Source organism: Tribolium madens, unplaced genomic scaffold (genome assembly GCF_015345945.1).
Source record: "Tribolium madens isolate multiple individuals breed KSU strain unplaced genomic scaffold, Tmad_KSU_1.1 Scaffold_71;HRSCAF=194;Tcas5.2_LG6, whole genome shotgun sequence".
Classification (NCBI taxonomy): domain Eukaryota; kingdom Metazoa; phylum Arthropoda; class Insecta; order Coleoptera; family Tenebrionidae; genus Tribolium; species Tribolium madens.
In genome coordinates, this window is record NW_025401041.1 from 5,012,122 (window position 1) to 5,024,354 (window position 12,233).

Sequence of the window (12,233 nt, forward strand, 5' to 3'; positions counted from 1 at the left end):
CAAAGTTATAGTTTTTCATAATATAAAATTACACTTGAAAGGATTGTAAAATTGCATTTTTAATGATAAAATGGAAAATTACAACCGAAAAGAATTGTGAAATTTCATCTTTTTTCAAGCTTCGACATAAACAAATTTACATTTTTTTTTATTTTCTGCAAAATTTCATCAAATAACAAAGTTACACTTTTTTATAATAAATATAAAATTACACGAGAAGCCATTGTAAAATTACAGTTTTGATGAAAAAATTTTAAATTACAACGGAAAAGATTTGTGAAATTCCATCTTTTTCCAAACTCATTTTTAACATTTTTTTTTGTTTTAAGTAAAATTACATTAAATAGCAAATTATTATGTAATTATGAAACTACACGAGAAAGAATTATTGCAAAATTACATTTTTAATGATAGAATGGAAAATTACAACGTAAAAAAATGTGAAATTCCACTTTTTTCCTAGCTTTGACGTAAACAAAGTTACATTTTTTTCACTTTTGTGTAAAATTACACCAAATATCAAAGCTACACTTTTTTATAATTATTATATAATTACACGAGAAGGTATTGTAAAATTACATTTTTAATAATAAAATGTAAAATTACAACTGAAGAGATTTGTGAAATTCCATCTTTTTCCAAACTCTAAATTTATGTTTTTTTCTATTTTAAGTAAAATTACATTATTAAGCAAAGACAGATTTTTATAATATGTATACTACATACTCATACTTAATATAAGTTGTAAAACTGCAATTTTAGTGATAAGATGTAAAATTACATCAAATAGCAAAGTTACAGTTTTTTATAATATAAAATTACACCTGAAGGGATTGTTAAATTACATTTTTTATTATAAAATGTAAAATTACACGAGAAGACATTGTAAAATTATATTTTTAATAATAAAATGTAAAATTACAATGGAACAAAATTGTGAAATTTTATCTTTTCTCAGGCTTTAACGTAAATGTAAATCTACTTTTTTTCTATTTTATGTAAAATACATATCAAAAAGCAAAGTTACAGTTTTTGATAATATAAAATTACACTTAAAGGGTTGTAAATTTCATTTTTTTCAAGCTCTCACTATCAGCATCACCGAATGGCGTACAAAATTCCAACGTCGTATGAACCTCGCCGACAACGAGACCCGTGCCCGCAGCGTCGACTCATTACTCAACTTCGAAACTGTTAAATACTACGGAGCGGAACAATACGAAGTCGAAGCCTTCCGTGACACCATCCTCCGGTTTCAAGTCGAAGAATGGAAATCAAACATCACCCTCAACATCCTCAATACAGTACAAAACATCATCATTTGTAGCGGTCTCCTTGCTGGAAGTCTTCTCTGCGCATGGATGGTGGTCGAAAAGGGGGAACTCAAAGTCGGCGATTATGTCCTCTTTGCCACCTACATAATCCAACTCTATGTTCCATTGAATTGGTTCGGGACCTACTACAGAGCGATACAGAAAAATTTCGTCGATATGGAAAACATGTTTGATTTGTTGAAAGAGGACCAGGAGGTGATCGATGCCCCCAATGCGGGGCCTATTACAGTCAAGAAGGGGGCTGTCGAGTTCAATAATGTCTCGTTTGGGTATTTACCCGAAAGATTAGTACTGAAAAATGTCACTTTTTCAGTACCACAAGGCAAAACAGTAGCTTTGGTACGTATTTATAATATACAGGGTGACCCAAAAAATACTACCAAAATTTTATTACGATGTTCTGTGATTGTACACGAGTGAAAATGCGTTTAAAGAAGTGGTTTATCTTGTTTTTTTTTTTAAGTTAAAGCCGATCAAAGACAAATTCTACAGGGTTATTCATAAATATGAAGCAATATTTGAACCTCAAAAATGACCTATAAAAATTAAATAATATCTCGTGTCCTATCTCTACTGATAAGAATTTTACAGCCCTCGGAATGTGGGTATGGAAATTTGATTTTTTTGTAATAACTTTGGAACTATTTGACCAAATATTATAAAATTTAACATACCCTTTGAACTGGTAATCACGAAAACCGGATACATCCACTCAATTTCCGGTTCCAGCAGTTGCAGGTCACATTTTCTGTGTTTTTCCATTTTTTTGCTCTCTTAACACCAATTTTTTATTGCCCAAATCGATAGAGCAATCAATTTCGATTAAAAAATGCATAACCTTTAATACCCCTAAAATGGACCGTTTCAAAGATATTTTAATTTAAACTGAGGACTGCACAACGCTGAAACCAAAAAGTAGGGATTTTGAATGGATGATATCCACGGTTACAAATGACCATGGTCTCACTAATCGCTGTCAGGCATCTGTCAACTTTGACATTGGACGATTATTAGACAATTAATCGAAAATATTTAATAAAAGAGTTTACCTCAGATTCCAAACATAACTTAGAATAAATCCAAATGGATCTCGTAGCATTTAATTCATAAAAAATTCACAAAAATTTATTGTCAAAGTTAACAGATGCCTGGCAGGGATTTATGTGACCATGGTCATTGGTTGCCGTGGATACCACTTATTCAAAATCCCTATTTTTTGATTTCAGCGTTGTGCTGTCCTCAGTTTAAATTAAAATATCTTTGAAACGGTCCATTTTAGGAGTATTAAAGGTTATGCGTTTTTTAATCGAAATTGATTACTCCATCGATTTGGGCAATAAAAAATTGGTGTTAAGAGAACAAAAAAATGGAAAAACACAGAAAATGTGACCTGCAACTGCTGGAACCGGAAATTGAATGGATGTATCCGGTTTTCGTGATTACCCGTTTAAAGGGTATGTTGTCAAAGGGAAATGTTCCAAATTTTATAATATTTGGTCAAATAGTTCCAAAGTTATTACAAAAAAATCAAATTTCCATACCCACATTCCGAGGGCTGTAAAATTCTTATCAGGAGAGATAGGACGCGAGTTATTATTTAAATTAACATCATTTTATAGGTCATTTTTGAGGTTCAAATATTGCTTCATATTTATGAATAACCCTGTATATACTGGGTGAATAAAAAATGTCCGAATTTACTAAGGCTAATGTTTCGTTTGGGTTTTGTTCGCAAAAATGTCACTTAATACCACAAGGTACGTATTTATAATATACAGGCTGACCAAAAAATAATGTACCAAAATTTTATTCCGATGTTCTGTGGTCGTACATGACTGAAAATGCGTTAAAAAAGTGATTTATCTTGTTTTTTAAAAAAGTTAAAGCCGGTCAAAGTCAAATCCTATATACTGTGTGAGTCAAAAATGTCGGAAATACTATTTAGTATTTTTATTTTTTTAACAAGACTTTATTTTAGTATTTGAAAAATTGGCTGAAATTGCTTGTATACGGGGTGTGTACAATTTTAAAAAACACATAATTCCTCGGTTCTTGGAAGAGATTCAAGTCTCAATTTTGGCACACCCTATATACTCGCCATAGACAATTTTTCGATTATAATACTTAAATAAATCCACTTCCGGTTTGGACGGAAATTGAGTCATTGGACCGGAAATACGGTCTAAGACAAATGTTATATACCGTATAAGCGGAAATACTCCTACTATTTAGTTTTTTGTTTTTTTATAAGATTTTATTTCGATATTTGGGAAATTGTCTGAAATTGAATGTATACCGGGTGTATACAATTTTGGAAAATCTCATATTTTCGCGGTTTTTAAGAGATATATAAGTCTTAATTTTGGCATACGCTATATATTTATCAAAGGCAATTTTTTACTTATGATTGTTAAATAAATTCACTTCCGGTTTGGCCGGAAATGCGGTCAAAGTGAAATCCTATATACTAGGCAAGAGAAAAATGTCTGAAATTTCACTTAATTTTTTTTTCTGTTTTCACAAGTTTTATTTCGATATATGTAAAATTGGTTGAAATTCCATATACAGGGTGAATATAAAGTATGGAACCAAGCGTGTTTTTTTTAATCATTTTGCCTCCAGGAAATAATAATTAATATAAATTAAAGTAATATAAAAAAATGAAATCGTATTTTAAGAATTTGTTTTTGGGTTATGCGATTTTTTTTGGTTTATGTAAAAAAAAGATAGTTGTAACCCTTAGATTATAACGTTCATGAGAAAAATATTTTATAGTGGGTCGCCATTTAAAAAAATTAAAATTTTTGTAGAACTCTAAAAGAAAAGAAAACTTTGAAAAATATTATTATTGATAAAACATCACATTTTTTAGTATTGTATCATAAATTAATTAGTTTTTCCAAAAAAAAAAAAACAAAAAACGTTTTGTTCCACACTTTTTATTTATCTTATTGTATATCAGGTGTATACAATTTTGAAAAATCCATCATTTCTCGGTTCGTGAAAGAGATACAAGTCTCAATTTTGACACACTTTATGTACTCGCCAAATACGATTTTTCACTTATAATAGTTAAATAAATCTACTTCCGGTTTGGCCGGAAATATGGACAAAGACATTCTATATACTGTATGTGTCAAAAATGTCGGAAATACCATTCGTTTTATTAGTTTTTATGCTTTTACAAGATTTTATTTCAATATTTGCAAAGTTGGCGAGAATTATGCATATATACAGGGTGTGTACAATTTTGAAAAACACCTAATTTCTCGGTTCTTAAAACATATGCAAGTCTCAATTTTGGTACACGCCATGTACTTGTCAAAGGCAATTGTTTACTTATAATAGTTAAATAAATTCTCTTCCTGTTTGGGCGGAAACTGAGTTAACTAGACCGGAAATACGGTCAAAATCAAATCCTATATACTGTTGGAAATAAAGTTTACGTTTTTACAACACTTTATTTCGATATTTGCAATATTGTATACCGGGTGTGTACAATTTTAAAAAACCCAGTATTTCTCGGTTCTGAAAAGAGATACAAGTCTCAATTTTGACACACGCTATGTACTCGCCAAAGGTGATACTTTGGCCGGAAATGGAGTCACTTTGATTTTTTTCTTTTTCAGGTTGGCCCTTCCGGTAGCGGAAAGAGTACAATAATTCGCTTATTGTTCCGTTTCTACGACGTCGAGACCGGTTCGATCATAATCGACGGTCAGAACATCAAAACGGTGACTCAGGAGTCGCTCAGACGGGCTATCGGAGTCGTCCCTCAAGACACCGTCTTATTCAACAACACAATTCGTTATAATATTAAATATGGTCGTTTGACAGCCACCGATGCTGATGTGATTGAAGCGGCACGTGGAGCCGATATCCATGATAAAATTTTAACGTTTCCTGACGCCTACGACACCCAAGTGGGTGAAAGGGGGCTGCGTTTGAGCGGCGGAGAAAAGCAACGAGTGGCAATAGCACGTACGTTGCTCAAAGCCCCCATGATTGTGTTATTGGACGAGGCGACAAGTGCGCTGGATACGCAGACTGAGAGAAATATACAAGAGTCCTTATTCAGGATGTGTGTAAATAGGACGACGATCATAGTGGCCCATCGATTGTCAACTGTCATTCATGCCGATGAAATTCTTGTCTTGAGAGACGGGGAAATTATAGAACGGGGAAAGTAAGTTGGCAACACTAACTGTCAAATTCAAATGTCATTGTTTTTTTTTCCAGACATGAACATTTAATCGGACAGGAAGGGGTGTATGCCTCCATGTGGAGGCAACAGTTGGAAAATAAGGAAAATGAAATTTTAGTCGAGTCAAGTCTCGAGAAGAGTTAATCCTCCCACCCCCTACTACTTTACTATTAGTTGCCAAGGTTTGGGGCATAATAAGAAAAAACGCTTCGTATTTGTTTTGTATTGATCAAATAAGTGGACTGTCATATCACTAGATTAAATAAAGTATTTTTATTGACATTTGTATAGAGACCCTAGGGTTGAAACAACTCATCTTCGGGGACTCTAGCAAACACTTCGTTTATGTTTTTCACCCAAACAGTCGCCATAATTTGTTCGATGGCAGCCCCAAAGTCGGCGTAGACCGCGAGGGCATTTTCGTTGATTGTTTTCATGATTTGTTCACTTAATTGTTCGTTCCCTTTGATGATGTCATCGTAATAAAAAATCACTTTTTTGGGGTTGAATTTGAACACGTGATCGGTCATTCGTAAGTGAGTTTTGCCTTTTTTTGTGTATCTCTCACATTTGAATTGGTTTTTGCCGTCGACGTCCCCTGTAACGTGTGATTTAGTGACGAGGCGGAGCCGAGTCAACTTACAAAAAGTGTTATTGCATTTCCCTTCGCCGTTTAGGGTAAATAACAGCAATTTCCCGTTGATTTTATAGTCACCTTCCATGCGCACCAAGGGGGTGAAACTGTCATAATTCCAATAACAGCTGTCTTGAGTAAAATTAGCCCTAAAATTGTTTTTTCCTATTTTGTTCTTTTAATCTAGTTACCTCACTTGGAATTTTTAATCATGGCCGAGGTGATTCCGTGAATTTTCACATTTCTGTAAATTTGTCGTAACATATCCTTGGAGGATTCCCCCAAGGTCACTTCAGGGATAGACAGGGGCTCCAACTGATTAATCCCCAAATCCCTATTCCCCATTGCCAACTTTCGAACATCTTCCATGACATACTTGTCTAAACACTGATTTAAATTAGGATCCGATTTCCGACATTTGACAATTTCAGGAGCTGAATTAATTATTGACAATTATTGTAATTAATTTAATTAATTACTCACGTAAAGTTTTGGCAAAAGTTGAACCGAGGACAAGCACCACAACTAAAATCACACTCATTGTTCTAATTCAAGACGAAAACTATTAAAAATCAGTTTATGAAAAGTATTTGTAGTGTCGAAAAGTTGAAAACCTTGTAATTTGGACATAGTTCTCGTAATTGCAGCAGTAGGGTCATTAAGGAGACAATTATCATCGGAAATTTTCAAGTTTGCGCTAATGTGCCACGAAAATGATGCAAAAACGCTGATAATGATTGTTTTTACATTATTATTTAACTCTTTTGAAATTAAAAATGGCGCCAGCTTTGCATTAGGTTGGCACCACTTTGTTTGAGTTCGCCCGAGTTTGATCAATCATTTTATATTTACGATGGCTGTAAGTATTAATAAATTGAAACAATTAGTAATTAAGATTTTATTAAATAATAATTAAATATTACATGGTGGTACCAACCATGTAACAATAATAATCGAGATTTAAATTTCAGATATTTTGGCATGTAAGACTTATTTAATTGTTATTAGTGAATTTTATGTTTAAACTGGGGCTAATTCGGAGCCCCTATTTTGTTAATTAATTTTTTTACCAAATTTTCTAGTGACTTTTTTCTGTTTCGTTGGTACGGTGTTAGTTGATTGTTTTCTCCGCTTGAAATTCAACTTAAAAGTGCAAAAAAAGCCGGTAAAACTCTAATTCCAATGGCTGTAAGTACCCCAATCTCTGTTTAACCCCTAAAATAACGCCCCCATGTGTTTAAATATCTTAATTGTCACTTTTGTGAGAAAATCGCTGCGGCATCGCATTTGACCTAACCCCACTTTTGCAGAGCGCCGCAGCTGCAAAAATCGCCGAAGTCCGCGAGACAACGCGCGTGGAGCGCATTGGGGCTCACTCCCACATTCGGGGTCTCGGTCTCGATGAGAGTCTCGAAGCCCGACATGTCTCGCAAGGAATGGTGGGTCAAGTGTCGGCCCGCAGGGCCATAGGGATTGTCTTGAAGATGGTGCGCGAGGGGCGAATCGCCGGCCGTGCGGTCTTATTGGCGGGGCAACCCGGGACGGGGAAAACGGCCATTGCCACGGCGCTAGCGGCCGCTTTGGGGCAAGACACCCCCTTCACGAGCATGGCAGGCTCGGAGATCTACTCGCTGGAGATGGGCAAGACGGAGGCGCTGACCCAGGCGATCAGGAAGAGTATTGGGGTGCGGATTAAGTAAGTATTTGGTTGTTGATGAGAGAGAGAAAGTTGCTTGGGGCTATTTGTGGGATACGTATCAATTTGAAATATTTACAATGAACTTATTTTTTTTTAAATAAGCAAATAAAGAATGCGTTTAGGCATTCATTTGTTTCAAAAATTATTTCAAATTGATGAATTCATTAATTGTTGCATTGTTGGTTGCCTATTTATAGAACACCTGCAAAATTGAAACGAACTTATTTTTTTAAGTAAGCAAATAAAGAAATGATTAAGTTAAAAAATGCGTTTAGACATTTATTTATTCAAAAAAAATATGTCAAATTGAAATACAACGAAAACGAATTTATTTTTTTAAGTAAGCAAACAAAGAAATAAATTGAGTTAAAAAATGCATTTAGGCATTTATTTATTTCAAAAATATTTCAAATTAATGAATTTATTATTTGGTGTATTGTTGGTTGCCTATCTACATAGCACCTGTAAAATTGGAATACAACGAAAACGAATTTATTTTTTTAAGTAAGCATCCAAAGAAATGAATTGAGTTAAAAAATGCGTTTAGACATTTATTTATAAAAAAAAAATATTTCAAATTAATGAATTCATCAATTGGTGTATTGTTGGTTGCCTATTTATTGAACACGTGCATAATTGAAATACAACGAAAACGAACTTATTTTTTTTACGTAAGCAAACAAAGAAATGAGTTGAGTGAAAAAATGCGTTTAAACATTTATTTATTAAAAAAAAATATTTTAAATTAATGAATTTATTAATTGGTGTATTGTTGGTTGCCTATATATAGAACTGCAAAATTGAAATACATACAATGAAAACGAATTTATTTTTTTAAGTAAGCAAACAAAGAAATAAATTGAGTTAAAAAATGCGTTTAGACATTTATTTATTTTAAAAAAATATTTAAATTAATGAATTTTTCAATTGGTGTGTTGTCGGTTGCCTATTTATTGAACACGTGCAAAATTGAAATACACAAATTTATTTTTTTTAAGTAAGCAAATAAAGTAACAAATTGAGTTCGTATTCAATAGATTTTTTCACGCTTGTTCTGACTTAACGTAAATTATCAATTTTTTCGATTTTACTCCGCTCACCGTCAAAAAATTCAAAAATTCTTAATTTTTTTAACTCGGCCCAATAACGTTTTCTGCCCTTTATTGAGTCTTTAGGACCTCTAGAAATGTAAAAAAAATTTAAGAATCCATTTTAAATATAAATTTTTTTGATTTTCGTTGAGATTTTGGTCGATTTTTGGTACCCAACTTATTGGCGCTAGCCTTTTGTATTTGGGATCGTTGGAAAGCAAATTTATTTTCTATCATAGGCAAAAAAATCAGTGTTCTACGACAATTAGTTATTGAGAAAATTGCTGATAAAATCAAAAAAATTTGGAAAATATAAATTCGACTATAACTTCTAAACTATCAGGAATTTTGCGGTTTCCTCGACGCCAATCGATTCCTCGGAACATTTTACATCTGTCTACGTCAAAATACATATATCATTGAGGTACAGTTTTGCGGCCATTTAAAATAAAAAAAATTATTGCTGTCATCTTCAAAAATTAAAAAATTCGTAATTTTTTAAACTTAACTCGATAATGTTTTTGCAGGTTTTTGAGTCTTTAAAACCTATGAAATGTTAAAATCGTTGTATGGATCAATTTGAAAGTTTATAATTTTTTTGATTTTTCTCGAGATTGTGGTCGATTTTTGGTGGTAGTCCTTTATATTTGTCACGGTTGGAAAGCAAATTTAATTTTCTATTATATACAAACAAGATCATTATCATTTAGGCATTAATATTGCAAAAAAAATACTAATTTCTTCAAAATGATTAAAAATTCCATAATTCGTGTATAGTTGGTTGCCCATTTACAGGTGCAAAATTGAAATACAACGAACTTATTTTTTTAAGTAAGCAAATAAAGTAATGAATTGAGTTCGTATTCACGTTGATTACGATGGTGTTGGACTTTCTGCAATAGTTCTATAGTTTTTTCAAAATGTTGAAGAATTCATCACTTGATGTATTGTTGGTTGCCTACTTGCCATTTTGTAATTATTTGGCAATTGAGTAAATAATTTCGCCACGATATTTTTCTTGAATTTCAAAGGGAAGAGAGCGAAATAATCGAAGGTGAGGTGGTGGAGGTGCAAATCGAGCGTCCTGCGACCGGCGTTGGCACAAAAGTGGGCAAATTAATTCTAAAAACGACCGAAATGGAAACCGTATACGACCTTGGTGGCAAAATGATCGATTCGTTATTGAAAGAGAAGGTTCAATCAGGCGACGTGATAACAATAGATAAGGCCACTGGTAAAATATCGCGTCTGGGACGTTCTTTTGCACGTGCAAGAGACTACGACGCCACTGGCCAACAAACTCGTTTTGTTCAATGTCCCGAAGGTGAATTACAAAAGCGGAAGGAAGTGGTCCATACAGTGACATTGCACGAAATCGATGTCATTAATAGTCGAACACATGGATTTCTAGCACTATTTTCTGGTAATTTAAATTTCGGTTGATTGTCGCTCCCTACTTTACCGACTTTTCAGGCGACACCGGCGAGATTAAACCGGAAGTTCGCGAACAGATCAATGGTAAAGTGGCGGAATGGCGCGAAGAAGGTAAAGCGGAAATGATCCCTGGTGTACTTTTTATCGATGAGGTCCATATGCTCGATATTGAGTGTTTTTCGTTTTTGAATCGCGCGCTCGAAAACGAAATGGCGCCGATTGTTATTATGGCAACGAATCGGGGAATTACACGAATTCGCGGTACGAATTACAAATCACCGCATGGGATTCCCCTCGATTTACTCGATCGGATGATAATCGTGCCCACAGCGCCCTACGATGAGAAGGAATTGAGGGAGATTTTGAGTATTCGGTGTGAGGAGGAGGACTGTCAAATGTCAGATAATGCGTTGACTGTTTTGACACGAATTGCGAAAGAGACGTCATTGAGATACGGAATGCAGTTGATCATGACATCGAGTTTAATTGCACGGAAACGAAAAGCACCGGAAGTGGACGTGGAGGATATCAAGAGGGCGTATCAGTTGTTTTTTGATGAGGGGAGATCTGTGCAGTTCTTAAAGGAGTATCAACAGGAGTTTATGTTTAATGAAGGTGAGTTGACAAAACTAAAAAAATGTTTTTCAAATAATTATTATTAATGATGTTTCAGATGACGCCGCTGAGATGGACACGAGTTAATCGCACTACCTTTGACGCTTGACCCGGGAATTTTATTGACACTCGGATTTTCCTTCTTTTTTTTGTGTAAATTAGACATAATTGCATTGCGTTCTAGTTCGGATGAATGGTGAAATATCCTCTCAGGTGTGTTGAGAAATTTCCATGATGTTAGTCGATTTTTTATAATGTTACGTTTCATGCGAAATAATTGGGGAAAACGACAATTTTATGTCAAATTTGCTTGTTCGAAATTTGGACGTTTCCTTAATCTTCTCGAATCAAAGTGTCACACTTGAAATATTTACATAATTTGTTTTGTAAGTTTGCGTATTTTTTTAAATAAAGCATTTTACGACTTTTGTCTCAATCCTCACTTAAATCCAATATTGTGAAGGTGATTAACTAGTTATTTTCTGCGTTTTTTAACCTTAAGAGGTGTTGCAACACATGTTTAATTTTATTTAGTTACTTAGTGGATTCTTAGTCAACATGACAAAGAACTTAACCCAGTGTTGCCTGTGCAAAAAATTTAATTCACCCAGATTTGAGCTGGAAACGTTGCCAAATTTACACTCGTTTTCACCAGATTATGATTAAAATTTTTCTAATACTGCTGAAGCTTTATATTTTTTACAAGAACGTGGTTGAAAAAGGTACAAAAACCTAATTTAGTAACCTTTCATCTTGATTTTAACCACACTGCAAAATATTTACGTTTTTATCTGAAAAACACGTGAAAAAAAAAAGACAGAAATAATGACTCAATTTTGTGTTTTTTAGCTCAAAAACAAGCTAAATCGGATAAAAAAAATAAATCATCAATTCAGATTTATTTTTGTAATTTTAGGCATGTTTTCTGGTTCAGAAACGAACTAAATCGAGCAAACTAATATTAATTTAAATCTACGGGGTGCGCCAGAACTCGCGCCCTAGAGAAAAATGGAAGAAATGTTAAAAAAAAAAAATCTATAAAAATTTCGAAGTTAGAGGGTTTAAAGTTTGCACTTTGACTCTATTTATTTCTGTTGGAAAAATAATTTTCCAAGTTTTTTTGCTATAGTCTATTAAAAGAGGAAACAAGGAAGCTCTATCCTAATTTGTAACTCTGTTGAATGTTATTTGTAGCTTTTATTGGCAAAATTTTTGTCTCTTT

At 33.5% G+C, this 12,233-nt stretch overlaps 3 protein-coding genes across 5 annotated transcripts in view; 2 read left to right on the forward strand and 1 right to left on the reverse strand.

The window, feature by feature from the left end:
- LOC123008808 (ATP-binding cassette sub-family B member 6) overlaps positions 1 to 5,820 on the forward strand; it is an 11,866-nt gene extending 6,046 nt beyond the window's left edge. For both annotated transcript variants that reach the window (XM_044404824.1, XM_044404825.1), the window contains 3 exons: positions 1,084 to 1,673; positions 4,964 to 5,520; positions 5,574 to 5,820. In XM_044404824.1, coding sequence (XP_044260759.1) covers positions 1,084 to 1,673; positions 4,964 to 5,520; positions 5,574 to 5,682 — 1,256 coding nt within the window. In that variant the 3' untranslated portion in view covers positions 5,683 to 5,820. The remainder of the gene's footprint in view (positions 1 to 1,083; positions 1,674 to 4,963; positions 5,521 to 5,573) is intronic.
- On the reverse strand, positions 5,605 to 6,878 carry LOC123008818. 2 transcript variants are annotated; one of them, XM_044404837.1, is made up of 5 exons: positions 6,787 to 6,878; positions 6,656 to 6,734; positions 6,369 to 6,606; positions 6,182 to 6,321; positions 5,605 to 6,136 (listed from the first exon to the last, which is right to left on the reverse strand). In XM_044404837.1, exons 2-5 carry the CDS (start codon positions 6,711 to 6,713, stop codon positions 5,835 to 5,837), a joined length of 738 nt encoding a protein of 245 aa, XP_044260772.1. In that variant the 5' UTR covers positions 6,714 to 6,734; positions 6,787 to 6,878; the 3' UTR covers positions 5,605 to 5,834. The 2 variants fall into 2 exon arrangements, with proteins under 2 accessions (XP_044260772.1, XP_044260771.1); XM_044404836.1 differs by having other exon boundaries at positions 6,656 to 6,845.
- Positions 6,879 to 7,173: 295 nt separating this feature from the next.
- LOC123008811 (ruvB-like 2) lies at positions 7,174 to 11,436 on the forward strand. Its single transcript, XM_044404830.1, has 5 exons — positions 7,174 to 7,360; positions 7,483 to 7,868; positions 9,994 to 10,385; positions 10,436 to 11,011; positions 11,070 to 11,436. The coding sequence occupies exons 1-5, from the start codon at positions 7,355 to 7,357 to the stop codon at positions 11,096 to 11,098; spliced, it is 1,389 nt and encodes a 462-aa protein (XP_044260765.1). The 5' UTR covers positions 7,174 to 7,354; the 3' UTR covers positions 11,099 to 11,436.
- Positions 11,437 to 12,233: the final 797 nt, after the last annotated feature.